At 33.8% G+C, this 26,798-nt stretch overlaps 3 protein-coding genes across 4 annotated transcripts in view; all 3 read left to right on the forward strand.

Moving 5' to 3' along the window:
• Nucleotides 1-867: 867 nt before the first annotated feature.
• LOC121315262 (aminopeptidase Q-like) lies at nucleotides 868-10,206 on the forward strand. Its single transcript, XM_041249308.1, has 7 exons — nucleotides 868-1,643; nucleotides 6,374-6,516; nucleotides 7,231-7,370; nucleotides 8,510-8,636; nucleotides 8,964-9,118; nucleotides 9,816-9,929; nucleotides 10,026-10,206. Exons 1-7 carry the CDS (start codon nucleotides 1,018-1,020, stop codon nucleotides 10,170-10,172), a joined length of 1,452 nt encoding a protein of 483 aa, XP_041105242.1. The 5' UTR covers nucleotides 868-1,017; the 3' UTR covers nucleotides 10,173-10,206.
• Nucleotides 10,207-11,000: 794 nt separating this feature from the next.
• On the forward strand, nucleotides 11,001-13,453 carry LOC121316636 (aminopeptidase Q-like). Its single transcript, XM_041251711.1, has 4 exons — nucleotides 11,001-11,048; nucleotides 11,194-11,259; nucleotides 11,884-12,053; nucleotides 12,900-13,453. Exons 1-4 carry the CDS (start codon nucleotides 11,001-11,003, stop codon nucleotides 12,985-12,987), a joined length of 372 nt encoding a protein of 123 aa, XP_041107645.1. The 3' UTR covers nucleotides 12,988-13,453.
• Nucleotides 13,454-23,299: 9,846 nt separating this feature from the next.
• LOC121315301 (COMM domain-containing protein 10-like) overlaps nucleotides 23,300-26,798 on the forward strand; it is a 66,879-nt gene continuing 63,380 nt past the window's right edge. For both annotated transcript variants that reach the window (XM_041249345.1, XM_041249349.1), the window contains exons 1-2: nucleotides 23,300-23,406; nucleotides 24,085-24,175. In XM_041249345.1, the coding sequence (XP_041105279.1) occupies nucleotides 23,378-23,406; nucleotides 24,085-24,175 (120 nt within the window). In that variant the 5' untranslated portion in view covers nucleotides 23,300-23,377. The remainder of the gene's footprint in view (nucleotides 23,407-24,084; nucleotides 24,176-26,798) is intronic.

Genomic DNA, 26,798 nt, shown 5'->3' on the forward strand with positions numbered 1-26,798 from the left:
AACTCCTAATTAAATCCCTTTTGATTCCATGTTGTAACAGAATAAAATGTGGAAAAGTCCGAGGGGGTGAATACTTTTGAGAGCCACTTTTTATATGTATGTATGTATGTATGTACAGTTTGTATATATGTATGCATGTATGTATTTGTGCATATTTACCTTTTTGTGTTTACAATTAGATGTATTCTAACCTTGATTCTGCAGCTTCTCTATTGAGATTTAAATAAAACAAATGTTTTTGTTAAAACTTCTAACACACTGAAAATGCTTGGCTCTCAGGGTGGCTGTAATAGACCAAATCGATTATCAGTGTGAAATTTGATGAATAATGTGCAGGGATAACATATCTTTGATGTTCAACAGAAGTGTTAACGTAATGACTGAAAATTCAAACCATGCACAGCAAACCTTCCCTTATCTCAATAGCCCCCAAGCTCTCTTCACAAAATACAGAGATATGCAATTAACATATTTATTTTATGTCTTTATCCAAAATGTACCATCTAAGCACTATATTATGCGTTTGCCCTTTTTCTTTTTGTCATGTTTATACACGAGCGTTAAGCATTTAAAAACCTGTAGTGAATCTGCATGGGAAGGCATTAAACTAAACAGAGGAAAAAAAAATAAAAATGTGAGAGGTTTTTAAAAACTTTTTATAACTATTTAGTTTCTGTGTTCTGATCATTTTCAATTGGCGTGTTTAAAATGCCGTGGTGGTTTTCTTCAATACAGAGAGAGAATGGAACTTCAGTTCAATTAAAAAAAAAAAAAAAAAAAAAAAAAAAAAAAAATTGTAACGTTTAACTTGACGGCTCACAGCCACACTTTACTGAAAAGTTCAAGCAATTGGGTTTGGACTGATAATAGCACAACCCACTTTTCATTGCATCTCTGTGAATGTGAACCAAGACTCTGACTACGGGAGAGGAAAGCTTTCAATACATATATTTTTTATATATAGATGGCAAGTGAGCGCTGAAGTCACCCCAAAATCAATAAGATTAATCCTGCACTATGGGTCCCAAATACAAAACTGTTTTTTACGTAAGTAAAACAGCAGCAGTTCTGGTCACAATGCTATTTGCTGCTTTACTGATTAGCGTTACCATTTTGGCTGCGCTTTATACAATATTAAGAATAGGACATGGCAATGTGACTATACACAAAGAGCCAACACAAGTACCAATAGCTTTCAGAAGCAATTTTGCCGCTACAACCCAAAAGTCCAGTCGCCCTGGGATTTGGGACCACTACCGACTACCTCAGACCCTGGCACCAATGAACTACCAGCTGGAGCTTTGGCCGCGTCTAGATCCTGATCAAGATGGGACTTACCGTTTTACCGGTGAAGCCAACATCACTTTCCAGTGCAAAGCTGAAACAGATGTCATTTTACTTCATAATTCCCATTTGAATGTCACAGTCGTTCAACTGGAAATCGTTTCAGGAGGTACAGAGGTTTCTTTGGTCCTAGATGTTTGGAAAGCCGAAGTTAATCTTTATATGGTGCTCGAACTGAATACAACTTTGAAGAAAGACAGCCTGTATGTTCTGAGGCGTATTTTTACTGGAGCAATCAGGGAGAAAATGTACATGTACGGACTTTTCATAATTCATTATATAGACGAAGGACGAAACATGTAAGTACCGGTAGATACATGAAAGATGATGATGATGATGATGATGATGATGATGAACTATTTGACTATGATGATGATGATGATGATGATGATTTTTAATAATAGTAATAATATAATACAAAGTTACGAAAACGATATTTCTTTTAATCTGTGAATATATATATATATATATATATATATATATATATATATATATATTATATATATATATATATATATATATATATATATATAAACAATGTTAGGAAACAAATACGACGTTTAGTGCATAAACAAAACTACCACGTCAATGTTTCTATTTTTCTATTTGTAAAGTAAGTTAGAATTATATAACTAAATCACAACACACTGTAGTGTAACTGTAGCATTGAAATTCTTCTGTTGTTATTTTTTTTTTTCTTATCACATTTACTACACTTTAGAAACAACTAAATAGGGTTATATTTTTTAAGCTTATGTAATTTACTTTAACGAACATTTACATTAATACACAATCTGAAACAACATATGTCTGTGCAAAAAAACAAATAAAACAAAACAAAACCTCATGTTGTGAATACAACAATCACGCTTCTCTATTTGGGCAAGTAACATATGTTTATTACTTTGCTGGGATACATAAAGTAATAGTATGGTTTAGCCTAGTCTGTACAGCTTTGATGAAACTTGTTGACAGTCACGTTTGTTTGCACCCCAGATGTAGTTTTAGCTAGAGGCGCAGCTTTTAGAAATCAACAGAAAATTGGCCAGTGTTGAATCCAACACTTTTCCAGTGTACATATGGCTCCACACTCCGCAGTGTGAAAGTTACACTTTTGAAAAGGTTAAATAATAAATAAATAAATAACACTTTCATAGTGTAAAACATGTAACACTATGGGGGTTAAATTGACGTCTCTTTCAGTATATAACTAGCACTCCTTTACTGTAAAATTAACTACCTAAGTGTTCAGAAATATCACCGGGAGAGTGATATCAACACTGTTGACAATTTAACAGTTGTACTCTCTGTACATAAACGATGTACACTTAACATCTGTGAAATATTGTTTCATTGCCACGAAAGTAAATGAAAATATTGTAGTGAGCAAGGGAATAATTGGGGAGACACACACCAAGGCTCATTGATACAACATGGTGTATTTAGAAAGCCAACACCGTCAGCAACAGTGTTGCCAGCTTAGTGAGTTTGTTGCTAGATCTAGCTACTTTTAGCTTCCCCTAGCGACAAAAACAAAGCGACAAGCGACAAATCTAGCGACTTTCACTGCAGACAACAACGGGAAAGACCCGCTCAATTGTATCATCACAACATTAGTGACAAGCAGCTCAATACACCACGCTTCACCAGTCTCGTAGTACAGTGGTGGCGTTCTTGCAGCGCAGATTTCCACAGTTCTGGACAGAACTGCGGAGATGCATGTTCTTCGAGGGCTGCTGCGTGACGCCACTCAACTCCACCTGCAGAAATCTGTGCAGATACGGCACAGCCCAGCGTAGCTTTAAAAGTTGCTGAACGAGACTGGTTGCGGCTGTGAACCAAAGACATCACGAGTGACCTGCTAATCGTAATGCAAATAACTACTAGAACTACAGGTGCCCCCTTATTAACAGAATCGAACAACATCCATTATTTAAACACACATTATGTACTAAATCTGTGATAAGTGCTGCATAATGTTACAATAAAGTTAATGTTAATCAATTACATTAAACTGACACTGCATGGGTAGATAATCCAGACAAACATAACATGTTTAAAAGTGATCAACCATCATTAATACGTTTAATATTGTTTATGTTTACTCTTAACGGTTAAAGCTTGTGATACATTGCCTAGCTGCACTTTTGGCGAATTTGGAATGTCTAAATAGCGACATCTGGCGACTTCCGTCTTTGTGGTGTTGGCAACACTGAGCCGGTCAGCGCCATCCAAGCAAGCCCTTACCCTACCCCAGAGCACTACCCCGCTTCCCAAGGTGACATAAAACATGTACATATGGTACATGCAACAACACAGGAAAGTTACAACAGTTACAGGGTATGGCAAAATAACTCACAGGGGCACTTATAGTATGTGTGGAGGCCGGCTCCGGGCACTGCACACAATCAGCCCACCTGATGGCAACGGCGAGTCAGTCCAGCCGTGCACGTTGCAATATTAGCCTACCTTGAACTTCTCCAGCACAGACAGAAGCGGCACCGTTACAGAAACATCCGACTAAAAATGCACTTTACTTTACACTGTGAAATATACCTTGGTTTAGATATGAAACAACACTGCGTGGTGTCAAATTAGAAAATTTTGACACTTGAAATCAACACTAATGGTTACACTGGGATTTCAACACTGGCCAATTTGTTGTGTGGATTACCCCCCTCAAAAATGGTTATATTAGTAACATTTTCTATGAAACATTAATTTGTAGAGCTGATATTTTAAGCATGTTCTTTTAGTGGATTAAGAAGTTTAAATTTGGCACAGATGTCAGTTTTCATAAAGTATATTTAGCTCAGAGCTGTCCAACCATATGGATGAACAAGGATTTCTTATAGAGTCATACACAAACGTGTGCCACTAATGTAACTTTAAAATAATTCTGCTTAAATAGCACATTTAAAAATGATAAAATGACAGTAGCTTTCACCAGACTAGGGCACAGTCTCAGCAGTTTGTGCTCACTATTGTTTAAGCACAGAATGCTCTACTTTTACTGAATATTTACTCTACCTGCTTCCTTCAGACTAAAGATTGTCCTTGCAAGGGACACTTCCTATAAAAACCACTCTGTATTGTGGAGTTCAGTGAGCCATATGGTTAAATAGCCATCCGTTACAATTGTGATGATACAGTTTATGCATTGGCCACAGCACAACGCAATACTGTCTATGTGATTGCCTACTAATGTTCTCCTTCCAAGCACATTGACAAATATCGTCTGATTAGGTTTCAGTTGTGTTATTTACACCTTATGTGACCTCAAGGCCAGGAGACTCCCCACCAAATCCCAGCTAGAAATGTTTCATTTAAGTTGTCTTGGTTTTAATGTATGTCATAAGGCAACTACATAGAATTTTGTGAAAAGCTTCTGTAAATATTTCTTTGAAAGTCAAAATTGTAATACTATTTTTTTTTTTTTTTGTAGAGTGTGCTCTTATTTTCATCTGGTTTTGAACATGCTGTTTAAAATCGCATTTCAAGCAAAACAAACACAATGGAAATTTACATCTGAACAAATCTATGTGCAATGGCATCTGTGTTATTTTTAACCCTTAACTGTCTCAGTTAGTGGTACGCAGTAGTACAGGGGAGTCGTCTATTTGGGTGATGATATAATGTTTTTGAAACAATAGTAAAGCACACTAAGCTGATCAAAAGGATAACACGCTGGCTGTCCAGAGATTCTTGGGCAGGACCCTTTTTTTTTTCGTTGGTGGGAAATAACTTGTGCGTTAAGTGTGCAGACTACAGGGGGAGAAAGGCAGCGCGACGTTAAAGAACTCACACATTCAAACAAACAGGAGCGCAAAGAAACCCGGACCAGTAAGATACCTTATTATTGATTAGATTAAACAATGTTACTCTGTATTTCTTAGCGTTCCTCAGTCTGAATTTGATAATCGAAGTCAATATGGAGGCCAGGGTTACCACTGTTCATTGCTGTTTGGGTATGAGCTACTCTGTCAAAGCTCAACTGCGCAAATTTTTGTTGTTGTTGTAATTTACTCCTTCGCAGGATTTCTGAGCATCTATATTTAAATAAAATTACGAACAGAACCCCCTCAAGTTTTGTATTTATTTATTTATAACGTTTTTTAGACTTTCAGAATTTGGGCAGTTTCTGTCAGCTTTTTATTTCATATATAAGACATTTGGTGGGTGTTCTTGATTTATTTTTTCATAATACTGATGTATGTTGCAGTGTGTTATTAACACCTATTATATCAGAAAGGAAGCTTGCCCTTAAAATGAAACTGTTGAAATTTAAATAAAGATTACATTTTGGTTTGTTGTAAGACCATGATGTGGTGGATTATACTGTGCTAATGTTTAATACAAATACAGATGTAGTTAAAGATCAAGTTGTGACAGTATTTTGATTTAAAACATTTGGTACCATGCAATTTTAATCTTCAGGTGTGAACAGGATATCTGATGGTAATGTCAGACCAGGAAATGCAGGCCACACAGTACTGGGGTTGAATGGGTTGATAGGCCAATTTATTATAAAGTAAATACAATATTTAACACTAACAAAACAGCACAATGGCCAAAATAAACAGGCAAAACAGAGAAGAAACAAACAAGTATTGTGCTGGTGTAAAACCAGCAAGGACAGCGATTGTGTTTAGCTATTAGTTTCTTAATCTCAGGACTCACGTCTCTCGTTCTGCCTCTGAACATACTAACCTAGCTCAGCCACAGCTGCTGGTTTTTATATATATTATCCAAATTAGCAATAATTTAATTAATCCAGAGATGGTCACATTCTACATTAGTTTAGCATGGATGGGAATAATAATAATAATAATAATAATAATAATAATAATAATAATAATAATAATAATAATAATAATAATAATAATAATAAATGAAAATACACACAGGGGCAGGGTGTACCCCGTCACACCATATTTCCAGGTAATCTGTTGTGCGTAGTAATAACGTTTTCCTGATCAAACCTTATTACCAAACATTGCGTCAGTCTTGCTATTGACACTACTTGCAGGTCTGTTGTTGCATCCCAAATGGAACCCACCTACGCAAGATCTGTTTTCCCCTGCTTTGACGAACCTGCAATGAAAGCCACTTTCGATGTCAGGATTGTCCATCTTTACAATTATGTTGCACTTTCAAATATGCCTGCTGTTGGTGAGTATTGTCAAAGTAACAGCCGAGAAACTGTAAAGTACAATACTGTTTGACTAATATCCCGTTTTATTAAAATTTACAGAAATGTGAGGGTGAAAAAAGGGACCTATTCACAAAACTCAGGAGAATGTTTAGTGAAGGTCCGTTTTATTCTAACTTTGAAAGCACTGTTTAATTTGAGAGAATCGTTACCTATGCTTCAGAAACACTCCATAAACCACTCTAATGGTGAATCCAATATCTACATGAACCATAAATGAGTGAAAAGTAATGATTAGAATGTCTCAATGTAGGATCCCTTACTGACGACATATAGGGTTTATCGCCATAAAAGTTTTTTATTGACTTTATTGTAAATTGCAATGTCTTAATGTCTAGGCTGTAAAGGGTGGATGTTTGTAGGATAATAAAAGCAAAGAGAATAGACTGTCAAAAGCAATACATAAAGTATATATATATATATATATATATATATATATATATATATATATATATATATATATATATATATATATATATATATATATATATATATACACACACACACACACACACACACACACACACACACATATTATAAATATGTATAAATAAATATTTTGTCATGTTTTCATTATTGTATTTGTTTTAAATGTATATGTTTATGTTGTGTCCTCCATTGTTTTCCAGTTTCAGTAAATTAGTATGTTTTAATTATTTTTTGTTTTGTTTCAGATGTAACAGTAAGAGATGATGAGAATGGACACATATGGAATGTTACAACATTTAGTATGACACCAAAGATGTCTACTTATATAACAGCTTTTGTAGTTTGTGAATTTGATTATGTTAGCAAGTCTGAAGGAAGTAACAAGGTAAACATTCACCCTGTTAGGATTGAATTAACTGTGCAGCAGTACTTGTTTCCCCCCTGATGTCATGAAAATATTTTATTTTCTGCATTAAAGTAAATCTGCAATGGAAGGTCTAATGAGATGCTTTGCGGGTAAATATACTGTATATTAACAAATATAATTTGCAGCATGTTTTTCTGTAGAACAAATATCATTACTGGCAAGCAAACATTAGTACAGTACTTTAAACAAACATAGCTTGAAATATATTAAGAAGCACAAAAATGACATTCCTTGGGGTCTTCATAATATTGTGTGTATATATATATATATATATATATATATATATATATATATATATATATATATAATATATATTTTGGTGTCACACTTATATTAACTGTGACGGAAATAATACACAGTTTGGCGTAGATACCGCATGTTATGCAACAAGGGTCACCCCATATATATATATTATATATATATATTATCTATATATATAATATATATATATATATATATATATATATATTAATTATAAAAATGTATGTATTTTGGGGCCAAAAACATCACAAAAAAACCATTACAGGCATTTTCCAGTACTGGAGTTTCTCTTATTGAGCTCAGTTTTGAGCAGCTTAGCTTTGCTTCATGCTCCTCTTGACGAAGTGCATGTGATGACATCTCTATACCAATAAGAGACACCATACACCATAACTTCCAAGCCTAATGACTTCTGAAAGAATATTTAAAACTTAAAAATCTCATCTTTTCTCAATACTTAGCCTTGAGTAGTCATCTAATGGCTGGTGTTTTGTCTGTTCTGAAGGAAGTTGTGCGTAGTCTGTTAACCATTAACTACTGGGTACATGACAAAAATACAACTGAGTTTGCCACCAAGTGAATTGCAGCCTGAATTAAGTACAAGTTTGTGATGTTGCCATAGCTTTACAGTACTTAGTAAAGCCATTAATCAGGTTCTATATTTTAGAGAATAGTTGTTGCATTTATAACAAACTGCCTTGGAGATTTTGATTATGTGCCTTAGACCTTTTTGATTATGCATCCAATATGGTCTCCTGGCTGACCTAAGATGACTGACCTGTGCCCAGGAGTGTTTTTAACAGACAAATCGATGTGTTTACCATTTTTCCTCACAGATACGTGTTTGGGCCCGTAAAAGCTCTATTCAGAATGGCGAGGCTGATTATGCTTTAAATGTCACAGCGCCAATCCTAACACATTTGGAAAATTTCTTTAATGTGAGTTACCCACTGTCAAAAACAGGTAACACCATTTTTAAAATAAACACATTCCATTCTGTATTGAATGTAGACATTACAAGCTCATCAATGGTACTGTATTTTATCTGTGTATATTGTAGTCATAAATATGACTTTTCTAAACCCTATAATTCAATTTAAATATATAAATTGTTTGATTTGGTTTTTTACATAGTCGTTAGATCACTACTGTGGTATTCAGCTGTACTGGTATGTATAAAAATATATAATCCATCTATATTTATTTGGACAATTCTTGGGAACAATGCAAAATTGCTTATTCTCTGGCATGTACTCACTTTGACCATTACATCGATTCTGTGTATTTTAGATCTTGTTGCCCTGCCTGATTTTACTGCCAGTGCGATGGAAAACTGGGGGCTCATGGTTTACATGGAGGATTCTCTGTTACATAACCAAATGAAAGCTTCTCTGGATCAAAGAGCAGTCATTTGCACTGTTATTGCACATGAGCTTGGACATCAGGCAGGTTATAACAACGTCTTTCAACTTACTGCATCATCATTTGTATCATCTTATCATGAAGTATATTGTACACAACAAAATCGTCTCTAGTAGGGGTGTGTTGAACTCGTATTTTCCGAATAATTACCTTTAAGAAATTTGAAGTTGTTAAGTATTAATTAAATGGAATAAAATGTGTTAATTGTTTCCCTTGTTTGCACAATTATTGAGTATCGATCAATAACAACCTGACAGTGTTATTTACTACATAACATCGTAACTAAAACTCAATTGTAAATTATTATTTGTCTAAACTTTCTTTTAGCCTTTTGATATAAAATCTTTTTTTTTTCTTAATTTAATTACAAATGCACCATCTCTGCAATGGATTGTGGGACGTAGCCCTGGGCAAGGTGTTATCTGTGATTAAACTCAAAAGAAATGCATATCTCAGTTTCCTGCTTAAAGGTAATTCGGTAATTAATTGGAAACTATGAGTACCCAGAATATCAACAGGGTATAGGTACTGATGGAACTTAAATACAATTAGTGGTTAGCATTCTCATATAGTGTATTCATTGTATAGTGTTCTCATTGTCTTACAATTTTCTACAGGGACTAGGAATCCAACAAAACTGCAGCACATTTTTTATGAGTTTGTATATATGGTATTTATTATTACATATATTTAAACATGTGTCCTGTATTTACTTTATAGTGGTTTGGAAATCTGGTCACTATGAACTGGTGGAATCATTTGTGGCTAAAGGAGGGTTTGGCAACATTTGTTGAGTACTTAGTCCCTCATTATGTGGATCCTCAAATGAAGTTGGTAAGTTGTTAATATTATTGAGGCAACATTATTATAAAACCATTTCATCATAAAACTGTGGGTTATTCAAATTTTTTATTGTAATTGCTTTTCAAGAATGAACTACATGCTTTCGCAGACATGCAGGAGATGTTTTCAACAGATTCATTTCTGATGTCTCGGCCTCTGACAGTAAAAGAAGAAGAAATAAGATCTCATCAAATACTCCCTATGTTTGATTTGGTGACTTACAATAAGGTATAGTATCTGCAGCAAAATAGTTCTACATTGCAGTGAATCGGGGGTATGGAATGTCTCAACTAAATCATTTACAAACCAAAAAAGAAATGTTACTGGGAAGACTGCCCAATGCATTGCAGTAATGGTTAGCTTAGATTTCCACTCATGCATCCAGATCCCCACCATCCCCACTTGATTCTTATTCATTGTTCTTGTCCGGTTCCTATGGTTTATTTTCAAGTTCTTAAAGGATCCTAAAGATACAACATTGGCTATTTGACCAATTCCCACACCCTATGTGAAGAAGTGTCTCCTTTCCTCTGTCCTAAGTCTTTCTCCACATAATTTCCAACTGTGTCCTCTGGTCCTGCTTTCTCTGCTGTGCCTAAAGTACTGGCCAGAGTTAACAATTTCAACTCTTTTTAAGATTTTAAAGACCACTCAAGTTGTTACTATACTGTAGAGATATTTAAACTGTGAGTTTTTGATGGCAACAATACTTTAATGTAGGAATAAAGTAAAACAAAAACAAATAACTTGTCTAATACTGCTTAGCTTTTATTGAACCTAAACACAGGACTTACAATAAGCTGCTGTATATAACTTTCTTATGAATCTACTTTACAACCCTGTGATTTAAAGTGTTACATTTGTTTCAAAGACCTGGTAACAAGTGCCCACTGACTTTCACTGCACAGCATGAGCATTTGAAGCAGTACATATTAAAAGGTCAAATGAGTGACTCATTGTGGCACATGAAAAGTATATGCTGATGTCTTTTTTTACCCTTCATTTTACCCTTTTTTTCATTAATAATTCAGATGTTCTCATTTTTGTAATCCTTAGGTGAGGATGGCTGCCAGTTTCCTGACTAAGAAAGTGTTCCAAAAAGGTCCCAGCGTGAGTTTAAAAAAGTCTTTCCTTTAGTTAGCAGGCTTTCCATATATAGATTAACAAGGCGTAATTAAAAAAAAGCTGTATTTTATATAAAAAAAATTATAATAAAATAACATAATAAGTTGTAGTAATGCTTGTTTCTTTACAGTCCTATCTTCAGAACTTCTCCTACATGACCGCTGAGCAGGATAACCTGTGGAGTCACTGGCAAAAAGTAGGCTACTGTGTTGATTATTTTTTAGGTTTCAAATGCAGTCGTGCTGAACGCTACAGGACAGACAATCCACAAATGGGCTTTGCATTTTAGATTGCAATTCAAATGGCTGGAAGTGAGTGGAATTTATAACATTGTAATGACACATGTAGTTAACAGCACACATGGTAAGGCTACTGTTTGTTTGCATTGTAATTAAACAATGATAATGTTTTCAAGTTAGGAATTGCTTATTGTAATAACAGTGCCATTGCACGTGTAGTGTTTTTTTTTTTTTTTTTTTTTTTTTTAAAGCTCAATTTCATTATTAAAGAGTTTGCAGGTCATTAAATCCTTTTCAGCTATGGGGGGTTCATTAGTTTATTTTCATTCTCAATGACCTAATAGAATGTTAACAAATGCTGTTAATAAAAAAAAAGCTCTAAAAGAAAAGACCTTAGAGTTTTGTGAATAGGGCCCATAATTCTGTTGTTATAGTGTTAATGTCAAATACAATTAACACCAAAATCTAAAACATTTTAATCTATGTTCAAAGTAGACTAATCCCCTGTAAAATGATAATTACTACATTAAAGTTATTCAAAATCCCAGTGTAATAAAGGTCTTTTTTATGTTTTTAAAAAGGCTGTAGACAGTCAGAGTGAAGTCCAGTTACCAGCCCCTGTAACAGATATAATGGACTCCTGGACATTACAAATTGGATATCCTCTTATTACACTGAATACATCTTCGGGTACAGTTACTCAGGAAAAGTGTTTCTTAACAAAACCAGATAATCATACCTCACATGGCAGGTATGTGTACTCTTTCTTTTTTAATCTAACATTGTTTTTTAGTGTAAACAGGCACACAGCATTTATAACCAGAGTTCAAACATGTCCTCATACAACACACACACAAGTACAGTGGAGCCCAAAAGTATTTCAATTTAACATTTTCTAATTCGCTTAATTTCAATTTTTAGACTTTGTGATACCTGTCACAAGCTGTATTAAATGGAGTCAAGGGCTGTATTACAAAACTAAAAAACATCACTCTGCCTTGACCCTCGCTGCTCCTCCTCCAGTTAAAAGGGTCTATAGTCTTTGACTTAGAGATCATGCTTTAGTGCAGTTAATGTCCTTCACCTTGTACGTTCATCAAAGCTTTTTGACATCTGGAGTGCCATTTGCTTTTATTGGCAAAAAACATTTGCAATGCTTGTTTGGGAATGATGTCATGTTAGATTTTAATTTTTGGAAAAAGAGAGAAACAAATATTCATATAGAGCCTTTCAAATGAGTAATGTCTTAGTGAGCTACAAAAACTACAAGCAGCATTATAGTGATGTAACATTTTAAAACAGCACACCATATAAATCATAAGGTTTTCATTTTATATTATTTGTAGTTGGTTTGTTCCTATTAATTGGATAAAGAATGGATCTGTGCAACCAATGAAGTGGCTTGAAGGAAATAACACTAAGTTGAAATGTGTTTCTGAAACATATTTATAATCTGAAGACATTGAGAGAGATGGTTAAAATGTTTGTCATTGAATTTAAAAATATGAATTTAGTATTACTACTTTACAATCTAGATTGAGAATGTGTAGTTTATGAAGAGGAATGCTCTGTATTTAAATATACGTTGTTATTTTAGGTCTATTCCCAGAGATGCAGGCTACCTCAGACCAGAACTGGATCCTATTGAATGTGAATGTTTCAGGGTATTACAGAGTGAACTATGACTCTTCAAATTGGGAGAGAGTGCTGAATCAGCTAATGAAAGACCCAAATGTAAGTTTTAGGGCTATGTGTTTCTATGGAAAGAAAACGGGTCAAAAGCAAGCCGTTTAGTACATGTGTGAAATAAATGTGTTCTAATTCAAATTATTAAACCAATTGCAAATAATCTGCGTAATAACTGCAAATGACTTCCTTAAAGGGAATATGCACTTTTGATTTCACTAATAATTTGTATTTTTGTTTTTATGTTTTGTAAAACATTTTGCTTCAGCTTACAAACTATACTGCGATTGTCAACAGTACAACAATATAACCAGAATCCTAAGTACAAATAAAGTAGCTTTTCATATATTACATAATTTATATAGACATCATAAAAAGGTAAGGACAGTAAAACAAAAATAAATAAACCATTCAGTATTGTTACACTTTAAATGAATTGGTCAGAAAATTTAAAACAAGTCTGCACAAGCCCCTCCCAGTATTATTATTATTATTATTATTATTATTATTATTATTGCATCACACATGAAGACATTCCAGTGGCTTCCAGTGGAACATCTTGATGGGTCCATAACAGTTCAAACAGCTTAATGATTTTTACTGTTGCCAAATGCACAGAACAGTATGGAAAGGTCTAAATATTACAAAATGGGGAAATAGAGATACAATTGCATCCTTGCAAAGGAGAAGAAAGGAAATGACATGCAAGTATTGTTGTGATGTCCTTGTGTAACCACACACTCATTGGCTATGTTTAAAACGGCATTATATACAACATGTGCAACACATCCAGACGACACTGCTGATAAAAACACTGAAATCTCACTATTAAGCAGAGTTAGAGAAGCGATAATGTAAGAAGGTATTTTAATAAATATTACTTATAATGGATTTGTGACAGTCTTTCTTTAAAAATTGTATTTTTCATAAAACAAAAAACAAAACATATTTATAGTACATAGATAAAACTTGAAATTTGTATTGAATTATCAGAGTTCATACAGCTTTAGCACACCATATTAACATACTTTTTTGGGGCTCTAAGGTCATCTTAAGGGAAGCCTTTCTCAAATAATAACATGTACAATATAGTAACCATTCTTAGAGATGGAGAGGAAAAAAGCTATGAAAAGTGTAATGCTTAAAATACACCTGCTGTAAACCATTGTGTGGCCATTGTGAGGTCAGTAATATTTGAATGTTTGTGTAATATAATATTATTATAAAATATTAGCATACCCTGCCCTTAAATACCATAAAATGACACCCACTGACACAGCACTTTAAAGTTTGTTGTAAACCCATGTTGTGGACAAACAAGGGCAGGGTTAAATGGATTTCAGAAAAACAAAAAAACAAACACAGCCTACTACCTCGTTGTTGAAAACTTCTGTTGGCTTTATAGCTGCTGCTGTTTTGTCTTTGGCTAACTCTCTTTCGTCATCTCTCACAAGTAATACCAATGAAAAACAGAGCACAGATAATTGATGATGCTTTTAAATTAGCATTGTGAGTATTCAATTAGATAACATTTCACTGAGGCGATCTTTTATTGTGCTGCAGATTACAGTTTATTGTGATGTATATTTTGAAAACGTATGCTGATGTTAAATGACCAAATATAGCCAACAAAAATATAGCTAGCCATCAACAGTACATATTTTCCTGATAAAGATGTATGTGTTTTTTTTATTAATAATATTTTTCTTGTAGGAATCAGTGAAGAAAAATTGCCAAGGTTTCCTTTGATATTTAATGTTGCACCTCCACATCCAGACCTTAATAAAAACACATTTCATAGGAAAAGCAACTATTTGTTACTTAGAAGGAGAAGCAAATGTAAAAGGGGATAACAATTCTGTTCTTGAGAGTAACATTGTAATTGCAGCTTTTCTGTAATCATGTGTTTTCAGTGTTTGTGCGTTACTTTATGTGACCTCTTGAAAAATGAATTGAGTGCAGCATTCAAATAAGTGAGCAAAGCACGCTATCATTTTTCATCACTTACAGCTACAAAAATGAATTTAAAAAATCAATTAAACATTCACCATAACATGTGTGCCTTTCATTTTGGAAAAATATGTAACCTACAAAGTGGTGGCAATAAGACAAATGTACTGTTTTTTTTTAGCCCCGTGTATAGGGGGTGAAATAGACGATTTTTCCTGAAAGTGACCAATACGGTAAACAACATCCTTTCTGACCAGCTTGATATAAAGTCCAGTTCACCATAAATCCCATTTTCTGTCTCTTTTTATTCATTTTTCTACCGTATTTTACTATTTGTGCCCCCTCTTAAAACACTAGTGCCAAGGCTCCTTGTTGTTTTAAATCAATGGTAGATATTTATAGTTTGTATTTGATAAATGAATGTTTAAACATGCCTGTTTTAATACCTGTATTCAATTTCAATTTAGGTCTGGGTATTTAGATATTGAAACTGCTCTAAGCACAACTAAATATCTCTCCAAGGAGACAGAATTTATGGTATGGAGTACAGCACTAGACATCATAGATTTGCATCTGAACTTTCTGTCAAACACTCATTTATATGGATTATTTAAGGTATTTAAAAACTAAATATAATTCACATGCCCATCAAATTAAACAATGTTTAGCATGTTTTAAATAGCATAGTTTTTTCTTTTCTTTTAGCAATATTTGTTAAGAATATTTTCTCCACTTTATAAATATCATATGGATTCAGTAGGAGGAGATGTCTATAAAGTGAAGGATGATGCGTTTATGCAGTAAGTATCATAAAACAATTGTTATTGTATTGCCATCTTTTTATTTGTATTGTAGAGTGTTGCCATATTGTATTCCCTGTTATTTCAAATTATTTGGTATTTACATCATATATAATTTGAACTGCATATACAGTGCAATGTAAAATAACCAGACTAATGGGGGTGTAAGTACTCTTATTGATTTTCTGGGTAACTGACCAATGCCAAGACCAAAAACTACAGCAAGCTCCTAGCTTTGCATGCATTAAAAGCACAACAGTGACAATTATCAACCTTTATAGTATGCCAAACCCAACTTAACCCTCCTATTAGGTTTCAGGTCTATTTGACCTGACTCTAGTTTCCAATTACCTTAAATGCTATTTTTCTTTTCATTTTCCGTATAATATTTTATGACTTTTCCTAAGTTGGGGTCATGACCTTATACACAGAAAACAGAATCTTTGAGATGTTTATTTTTTTTTAGAACAGGTCATGTGTACAAATAAGATGTTTCAGGTCACTGTGACCTGTGGCATTTATCTGTGTAGATTTGTGTGCAGGAATAAAACAAACTTCTTCAATTTGTTATTTTATTGTTATTATTATTATTATTATTATTATTATTATTATTATTATTATTATTATTATTATTATTATTATTATTATTATTATTATTATTATCTCTGGAAATGGCTGCACCTGTCTGGAGATATTTGTAAACAAAAAAACAAACAATATATATCTACAAGGCAGAGCCTAATTTTCACTGTCAGTATTGCAACAGCATTTCATTGCTGAAGACATTCTAAAATGAGGTGCTCCCAGGTTGGCAGTCAGAGAAGTTTTATCACTGCTCCTGGACTAAAAGAGCAGAAGAGAGTAAAACTTTTGCAATAAAAACAGTTAATCAATTTAAGGCTGTTTAAATTAGTTTGAAATTGCATCAATATGACCCAAAACATAACCTAAATGTTTAGTACAGAATTTAGATGTACCTAAATTCTGAACATAATAGGAGGGTTAATGTCTAAGACCCCATTCACACTTACGATTAAAGGTGGATGCTCCAAAAAAGAGAAGGGCCAGGGCCAGGCTTTACTATATATGAACGCAAAGCAGACTTAGGGCCGCCTTGTCGTATCACATGATCAATTTTGCTACGTAGCTCAGTAGAAACTCCTATACTCCCACATGCGTGAAAGGTAAATAGAAAGGCAAGTGCCCTGCTGGCCAAGATGGAAGTGGATCACTATTGAATGGTAATTATTTGCAGATCATACAACTTTAATTATAAAAATATTAAATAAAAAAAAAATCTATCAGGTTACCGTTCAGGTTTTTCCTTTCACCTAATATACAAGCTGCAGTGCATTCATAATTAAGCTTAATTTGTCACAATTACCTTTTCTTCCTATTATTTAATAATTAAGCAATAAATATAAAAGCTGCAAGATTGTGGATCTCAATAGTGATCAATAATGCTGGTGACTTGGCAATTCAACCACCATTGTTTATTCTGCATGCAACGATATAAAGAAGTGGACCATAACATTAAGTCAAAATAGCCAAATATATATATATATATATATATATATATATATATATATATATATATATATATATATATATATATATATATATATATATATATATATTAATAAGAAACATCTGCTACAAATCAAGGATTACTGTATATTCCAGTAGCTCTTCCATTCTGAGTGCAAGCTATCGGTCCATAAAAATAAAAAAAAGCAATTTCCACATTTTAGGCCTGCTTTTCAGTCACATATGTGAATGAGCAAAGGCTTCTTAAACCACACATGTGAACGGGACTGCAGACCGAAATATGAGGCGGCCCTGGGCCAGCACTGTAGTGTGAACGGGGTCTAACAGATTTTTAAAAAATCATGTGGATCCAAGTAGTATTCCTGTTAACAGACAATTTCAGTGCATAGGCTTTAGCATAACAGATGGTGCAATACTGTTTTTGGAGCTTTTTAATCAATGCGAAGTGGGGATATTTATTAGTTGGAGTTGATTGCTCAAAGCATTCAAACTCTGAATTTCAGACCCAATGATTCAGCGCACAGTGCAAAGCTAATAGGCTTCCCCACATCACTTCCCTACAATAAGCATTGTGGAGTCCTTTAAGAGACATTTATTTGCTGGAATAGTTAATAAGTATAGCGAAAAAGGGTAAAAACAGAAACAGCTATAGAAAACTATGACTCGTCTGTAAAGAGAAGCAGGTACTAAACAAGCAAGTAACATCTCCAAACACTGGAGGCAACTGGGAGGAAACTTTTACTGTTTTTTACTTTTCAGGCATGGAGGCCATCAATTAAGCTCTGTACTAGGAAACCTGGCTGAGAGGTTTACAAGTGAATTCCAGCTGGACCAGGTGTGAAAATGATATTATTACTCTAGTTTTGAAGGTGACCATTCATGTGCTGTTTGCACCTCATTAAATGCTTACCCTGAAGGGCCTTTTCACATATGGTTCATTGCAACTGAACCGAATCAAGGCCCTTTGAAACTATATTCTTATCTGCTACATTGAAATCTGTTTCTTATGCAGAAATGTAATTGAAGTATTTAAATGTAATCTCCCATATCCAATATGTATTACAGTTCTGCTTTGTTCCTGTTTACGGCCATCCTCATAAATGAAGTAATGAAGCATTCCATGTTAGTTCATGGAGTGTTATTATCTTTATACAGCAAGCACAATGTACGGAAAATAGCGTGTTTAAACCTTTATATCAAGCTCTACATCTGCATTGTGGTAAAATTATTCAAATGTTTGATTTGAATGAATGCCAAATAAGATCTGGTAAAAAAAGAAAGAAAGAAAGAAAGAAAAAAGAAAAGGTTAATCACACTGTTGGGCTGAATTCACTGGGAGAGTTTTTTTCTTGGATCTTTTAACATACGCATATAAATGTGGTGATTGACTAAATGACAGTGAAACCATTCTGTTTTTTATTTTCAGCTGGTGAAGTTTATTACTAGCACTATGGATGAATACCAGGAAGACAAGGCCATTGAACACATAGAGGAAATGAAAAAATCCAAAATCTCTTTTAAAACCAAATATTATTCCAGGATTTATAACTGGTTAAAAGAGAATTTACGTAACACAGGTTAGTTAGGCTCTCCTGAAGAAATCAGCCTATGATTTTGTTAAATCTGTATTTTCTTAATGTAACTGATAACAAAAATAAACAAACAAACAAACAAATAAATAAATAAATAAATAAATAAATAAACTGCTATATTACACATAATATTCCGTCAATGTCAATTAATACAAATTAACCTTTTAACCTTGCAAAATAGCAACTGCTACCATGTACCATTTAATTCAGTTATTGACTGTTTTGTGCAAATTTGTGTTTTTGAAATGATGAATAGATTGTTATCTAAAAAACACAACTGGACGAAAATACTTACATTAAGAAACTATTTAAAATAACAAAAAAGTAGCACCATGCTAGCAGTTACAAAATGTAAACCATTTAAGTTAATGTGGTTTTACTATACCATTCAATCTGAACGGTCACCAAAGGGATTACACATAGATGACTGATATAGAAAAAGTAAGTGGCTGCTAATTCTCAGTCCTTCACTTGTACTGAAAAAAAAAAAAACTAAAATATAAAGAAAAGGTACTATAGTAGTAAAAGAGGGTCTTGTCTTATTGAAAGAAAATCAGCCTATGATTTTGTTAAATCTGTATTTTCTTAATGTAACTGATAACAAACAAAAATAAACAAACAAACAAACAAATAAATAAATAAATAAATAAATAAATAAACTGCTATATTACACATAATATTCCGTCAATGTCAATTAATACAAATTAACCTTTTAACCTTGCAAAATAGCAACTGCTACCATGTACCATTTAATTCAGTTATTGACTGTTTTGTGCAAATTTGTGTTTTTGAAATGATGAATAGATTGTTATCTAAAAAACACAACTGGACGAAAATACTTACATTAAGAAACTATTTAAAATAACAAAAAAGTAGCACCATGCTAGCAGTTACAAAATGTAAACCATTTAAGTTAATGTGGTTTTACTATACCATTCAATCTGAACGGTCACCAAAGGGATTACACATAGATGACTGATATAGAAAAAGTAAGTGGCTGCTAATTCTCAGTCCTTCACTTGTATTGAAAAAAAAAAAACTAAAATATAAAAAAAGGTACAATAGTAGTAAAAGAGGGTCTTGTCTTATTGAAAGAAATGTAGGCTTATCTCTGTAGAATATGTAAAATGTCATGTTCAGGTTAGTTATGCCAATTAATCTGTGCTGGTCATGTAGCGTAAACGCTGGAAATTCCAGGAACTGCTGGTAAGTTGGTGGCCAACAAGTGTTGTGGAATTAGAACAAATATTGAGTGGTTTCCATAACCTGGGTTCACTATGATTTGATTACTTGAGGAGTGTAGACAACAATGGTTCAATAATTCTGCAGTAAAGGGATTTAAAATGAACTTTAATATTTCAGACCAGGAAAGACCTTTGCTGTTCAAAGCTGGAATTACCATTAAGAGTTTTGTCCAGCCCTTCTGTCAGTATAAAATAATACAATTAACTGCTACTTTTCGATCTGCCCATGAAACCAGCCTGTAGAACATCAAACTACTGCATGGCTGCCACCAGTTCCACCTGTAGTCCAATCTACAACACAAAGGTCAACGATTGCAATGTCAGATTATATTACATTTTAAAATTATTCACCTATATAATCCTAATATTTCCCTGATAATATAATTAACCGACAGTCCTTATTTCTGCTATTCAAAGTTTAACATCCACATTTGCATTGGCGACAATCCTAATTGAGGTTGTCCTAACTAGTTTGGTTTTGACTTGTTGTTGATAGAAACAAACAGGACACATTCCAAAGAGCTTTCAACTCAGTTCTAGTAGCAGAGGGAAATGCAGCATAGGATAATTAATAAAGGGCCTAACATATCAAAATGTGTCTAAATACAGACTTCTACAATACCAAATATGAAACACATGTTCTATTGTTGTGTTTGTTTATGTATCTGTTATACATCCCATTGTATATTTTCTAATTTCTATATGAAATTAATTCTTTGTATAAATTGTAACTAACTTTCAATTAGTAGTATTTTTAAATATTTGCTAAATAAGTCAATCTTAATAAAACAAATTTAAATAACACTGTGTCTGAATGAATTAAATGTATTCTATTGAAACATGTCAAGTAACGTTACATCAGGATGTGAACATTGAGTGTATTAGTGTGTTAGGTAACAGTATCATTTGAGGAATTTAGTGTAACATGGAATTGTGCACTTTTTCCTAGAAACATATTTGTCATACTGTTTGGCATATTTAAGCCAACAAGTAATTTCTGATATTGGGCCTCATTTACTAAATGTTGCTGGACTTTATGGTTTTACGATAATTTAAATTAGAGTGCACGTTCATGATTGCCGTATTTACTATTGCAATGTTATTCATTATCACATGTGGTACTAGGCATCAGAATGAATATGTGATTTTTATGGTAATGCATGCTGATGTATTTGGGTATCTAGCTCAGAATGATGAGATGAGCTGTATTCACATGGTATTTACTAAAGGGTGTTAATTTTTAGTACTCGTATTAAAGTGATCATTTATTAGTGCTTACGGAAAGCAGGTTAACCACTGATAGGCATGCTGTTTAAACCTCTTTTTCTGGGCTGAAAATTAGTGGTGTGCAGTTTGATTATTTTTACTGACTTGATTTGTTTGATTCATTCAATTTAACAGATTTGTTCATTTGATTCACTGATTCACTAACGCAAAATAAATAAATCTTGCTGAATTACTTGGTTATGAAAATTTGTTTGAAAGGAAAATGTCCATAAATGATAATTGATTGTCTAGATAGTTGTGCTTTCACATGCAATGGTATGCAGCTAAAATAAAATAAAAAATACTAAATTTTACTAAAAATCCTTAATGAGAAAACTTAACTAAAATGAGTATTAACTATTTATTTTAAATTATTCAGCTTTAACTGCAACCTATTTAATAACCTGCAATTTACAAAAAAAAAAATAAAAATAAATAAAAGTGACAGCTATAGTGTATGCAATTAAAAAGTAATAGTCAATTTCTTTCCTTTTTATGTAGGATTATACAGAGAGGATTGCACATATAGCAGTAACATGTGTTATTTATTCTGCCAGTTGCAATTAAGTACATCAATATATTTTTCTGTGTCTGTCGTGGGAGCAAGCAAGACTTCCATGATTCTGATATATTTTTAAGTACCTTCTGTTCATATCTTCTGTGTGTCTTTGCATATATATATATATATATATATATATATATATATATATATATATATATATATATATAGAGTATAGGTTTATGTCCCTTCAGTGTTTTTACTAAGTAAATACAGAACAGTGTCACATTTGTCCAGTGCACTCGGATTTCTCCTAGAGATGATGATGGTGGTGAATCATGGCTGTGTTCTGTGGTGCATGTTATATGCCCAACTGGCAGACTTGCAATCTCTCAAAACTCTGTCACTGGTGTTGGAATCATAACAGCAGCTGTCACTGTTCAGTTTGCAGGACTTCAGGTTTTGAATGGTGCCCTTTCCCAAGTCAGCCTTGGACAGTGTCAGGTTTCCTAAGCATGTCGAATGTTTTCTCACTGTTGGCACTAGAATGGGGAATGACGAGTAGAGCCTTCATTAGTCTACACAAAGTCGGGAATCTTGGCTGACCTGCAGTTGTCATCTGTGCAACCTTTCCCCAGTACTTGCCCAGCTTCTCTTCAGCTGGAAGATCTTCAGGGTGTGAGAGCTGGTGATCAGTGAACTCTTCTCTCAGGGCACCCAGCTCATGTTCTTCCACAATGTGAGGAAACTGCTTGGCCATGTGGATCACTGAAGAAAGAAATACTAAACATTTAAAAAGGCTGAATTATAGTTAATTTTAATAGATGTATGTGCAGTTGTCCCTTTGATTATGTACAGTAATGATGCTAAAAAACAGAAACTAATAATAAACGGTTCCCGGGCGTGAGATTTTTTCTGACCGAGAGATTGGTCTTCAAAACACATGGGTCCTGGTCAAAACAGGAGCCTTGATAGGTCTATATACAGTATACCCACATTCAAGTGCAAGGTGCTTTATTAACATGACAACATTAGCAGTAGACTATTATTAAAGCAGTTAGAAAGTACAGTATACAATATAAACATTATGAACACCAATGCAAGTAAATAAATTTAAAGGAATAATTAAATAAAGAGGCAGTCAGTGCCCCTGTGCAGAGTGTTCATTGTCTCCCTCGGGCTGTGACAGGCACAGACATACTGGAACAGGTTGTCACTGAGTCTGTACTTATTCAAAGTCTGCCACTATATTGTGTCTTTAGCCCTGATCAGGTAATCTGCCAGGGTAAAGACTATTGTTAGGGTTGTAAATTTGTTTGTTATTTTCGTTTCTTTGTACCAATGAGTGAGGGATTATTTGAGGTGAGAACCGAAAAAGTGTTTGACATTATCGGTCTCCTTTGACCCTCTTGGGCTTCTGTCACAACAATTTTACAGCTGACCTAGAGCACGTGACTCCCCGGAAGAGAAACATTGAGAACAGACAGAGGATGGCCGCGATGATTAAAGAAACTCAAAGGTATCGGATCATGAGTAGTTTTTATTATTATTTTAATTTTAATTTTTTTTAATTTTTTTTTTTACGACGATAGTGTGAGACATTTCCCAAAAAAAGTTTTTTTTTGTTTTAAGAAAGTATTTCTGTTACCTAGACATTCATTTACATCCTAGGAAATGTGTACCAACTTGAATTGGGTTTTAAAAGGATGTATCTGTTTTTCTGATTTTATATATATATATATATATATATATATATATATATATATATATATATACATATAGGGGGGGAATATTATTATTACACTGCGATCGCTTTGTATATAAACGAAGCTGATCGCTTTGCCTCATATAAACAGAACGATAAGCTGATGAAACATTGTTGTTGTTTTTTTTTTTTTTTAGTTTGCTTTATTTACAGAGTGAAGTTGTATCGTATTACTGCAGTGACACGACTTATTAAAAAGGAGTCTTTCTTGATTCAGTTCTGTGGATTTTCAAGCGACACGTCATACATTTTCTATACCACAGAATCATAACAAACACAACATAAAATAACCAGACTTGTTTGTTGTTGTTTATTTTTAGACTGTTTATGAAATTTTAAGTACATCCGGTGCACTTTCATATCAAGATTTACAGAGGAATGAAACACAGATTTCTGTTTTTTTATTTGTTTTTTTTTATTTTTTATATCTAGCATAAAACAGGCAGTGACTCTTATCAATGGCATTGACCCTGGTAAATTCCCCAGACTGCTTTCTCGCATCCTTCAGAAGCTTCATTTAAAGGTATGGTATTGAAGTATTGAATTACTAGCAACCATTACATGTGTACATGTAGTCTGTTCTTTCGGAGTATGTCCTGAACAGATCTGTACACCATTTGCAGTTGGTTTGAAGGTTTCCCTAAAATCATTTTACCAGAGTAGGAGCTGCACAATTCTTCCCTTTAAAGCTGTTCTGATTAGAATTTACGAATCTAGTGTGTTTACCACTGCCTATTAGTAACAGCACTGTGCTGAATAGAGGGAGTCCCTTCCCTGTCAGAGGAATCCCAGTATTTGGCGTGAGAGGGACACCAGGTAATTTGTATCTTCAGGTTGAGACTTAAAAGTCATTCAAAAGCAAATGTAATTAAGAAAATTTAAAAATAAATAAAAATTGGCAAATAACAATAAAAATGAGCAGTGGTAAATAATATCGGTAGTAAAGTTGTAATGTATATTTATATATATATATATATATATATATATATATATATATAATATATTATATATAGACCATATATATATATGCAGATAATATATATATATAAGATATATATATACTACATGATGTGTATAACTGTTACTACACCTGTAGACATGAACTGTTCTCAGCAATGCAGAATGACCTGTCTGTAGAATCACCTATGTGTAGCCAATGTACCATAAAGAAGTGCAGGGCCATCTCATGGCCAGAAGGTATTACAACACTCGAGTTTGACATGCTGGCACAGTGCTGGGGTAGGCAACACCAGCCATGGAGGTTTAATAGGTAGAATTCAAGGATAAAGCAAGTGCTAAAGTGCAAGTACCAAATCAGGAGCAACTGACATTCCCTTTAAGAAAGCTGTGATTTTGATGAACAGAATGGTTCTTTATTGCCATCGCACCGTTTGTTAAGGAAGTATTTAGAAATATATGGGAACTGTGGTTTGTAACGTGGATTCAGTAACCTTAATGCTTCTGTGAAAAATGAAGCTTTGTAAGAAACATTTTTTTTAATACATAGGCCTACAACACATACTTCATTTCTGGAAGTAATTTAGTTCAACACATTTTTTTGAATGAGCTTATTATTTTGCTGTCAGTCTTCCAAATATCTCTGTATATGTTTCAAACCCGATACAAAGAAATGGTGCATTAAAAAATATTAAATGATCTGGAATAAATTACTAAGCGTAAAATATGGGCTTCATTTATATATATATATATATATATTAGAAACCACAAATCATCTAGTAGTCGTAATTTCATTGTACTTCATTAAAGTTTATGAAGCCGGTTGAAGTATGTAGTGGGAAATTAAAGTACAGGAACTGTCCTAATCAATGTTATTAGTTAAATAGCACCTGAGTCAACAAATACACTATATGATATATATATAATATATATATATATATATATATATATATATATATATATATATGAATCAATGTGGAAGGGTGTGGGTATTCACTGACACGGGAGACAGAAAGATGTAATTGGAAACACCGCACAGGTGTCCAGGTTTATTTTGTTCCTTTTTAATTCTGATTTTTCACCCACGGAGGGTGTTGTTTTCTGCAGCTTGAGTACCGGCATTGGTAAACAAGTCCACGGTCATACCAATCCAGGTACACAGTCTACTGCAGGTGCACTCACAGGTGCTCTGTAAATAATAATCATAAAGGACAAAAGGCGAAAGAAAAAGGGAAAACAAAACGCATCAAAAAACTACAAAATAAAGGTGCTGCACTCTGCAGCGTTTACTCTGACCGTTGCTACCTGCACTGCCCAGGTTTCTGTTCTATGCTCATGCTTTTCCTCACTACCCTGTACAATTATTGGGGTCTGTCCCAGTTCTTTCCCCACTGCAAAAATAATCTTTCTTTTTTTTTATGTTGTGGTTTTCTCCAGCCACACTTTGTTCACCCGTAGCGCTTCCGCTGGCTCGTATTCATCTAGAGGGGGCAGCCTGAGGGAACACAGCGTAATCTTATAGGGCCAGCAAACCCCCAAGACCCGCCTCTCAGCCACTCAGTGAGAGGGAAAGCCACACAACCTTTTCCCCACCTCTTTGTGTCACTAATACATTGTAATTCAGCACATGTCTTCTAACCAGTGCTGTGTTACTGATGTGTTGGCACAGTGAGCTGTTTGATAGTGATGACAGCAGTACAGGCAATTCACCTTTGATGAAAGCAAGCTGTCACCATCATCCAAGAAGTTTCTGTATTAATCAGTCATTTACACTAATTTCAAGGTACGTGTAACATTGTTTCTGACATAACATGCTGGAATGTAAGTTAGACCACACAGTAGTTCATCAAATGCACTGCTGTCTAAGGAAATTAATACAATTATGTAACTTTATGTATTGCATTGTTATAAAGGTTGTTTTGTGCTAATCCAATACATCAATCGAAAGGGTGGAGAATGGATATTATTTGTCTATGATAGTTTTACAAAATGCCAGTAGCATCTAACCAGGGTCCCCCCCATTTACCAACTGCATACAATGCTGTCTGTGTGACAGATCAGAGGGGCAATAAATATATAACTTTGTGTCCTGCACACATCATTATCAATGTAATTATTTGCTAATCTAATACATCATTCGAAAGGAACTTTTCACAGTCTCAACTAAGTTTATGTATCAGTCATGCCTT

This window comes from Polyodon spathula, chromosome 1 (assembly GCF_017654505.1).
Source record: "Polyodon spathula isolate WHYD16114869_AA chromosome 1, ASM1765450v1, whole genome shotgun sequence".
Classification (NCBI taxonomy): domain Eukaryota; kingdom Metazoa; phylum Chordata; class Actinopteri; order Acipenseriformes; family Polyodontidae; genus Polyodon; species Polyodon spathula.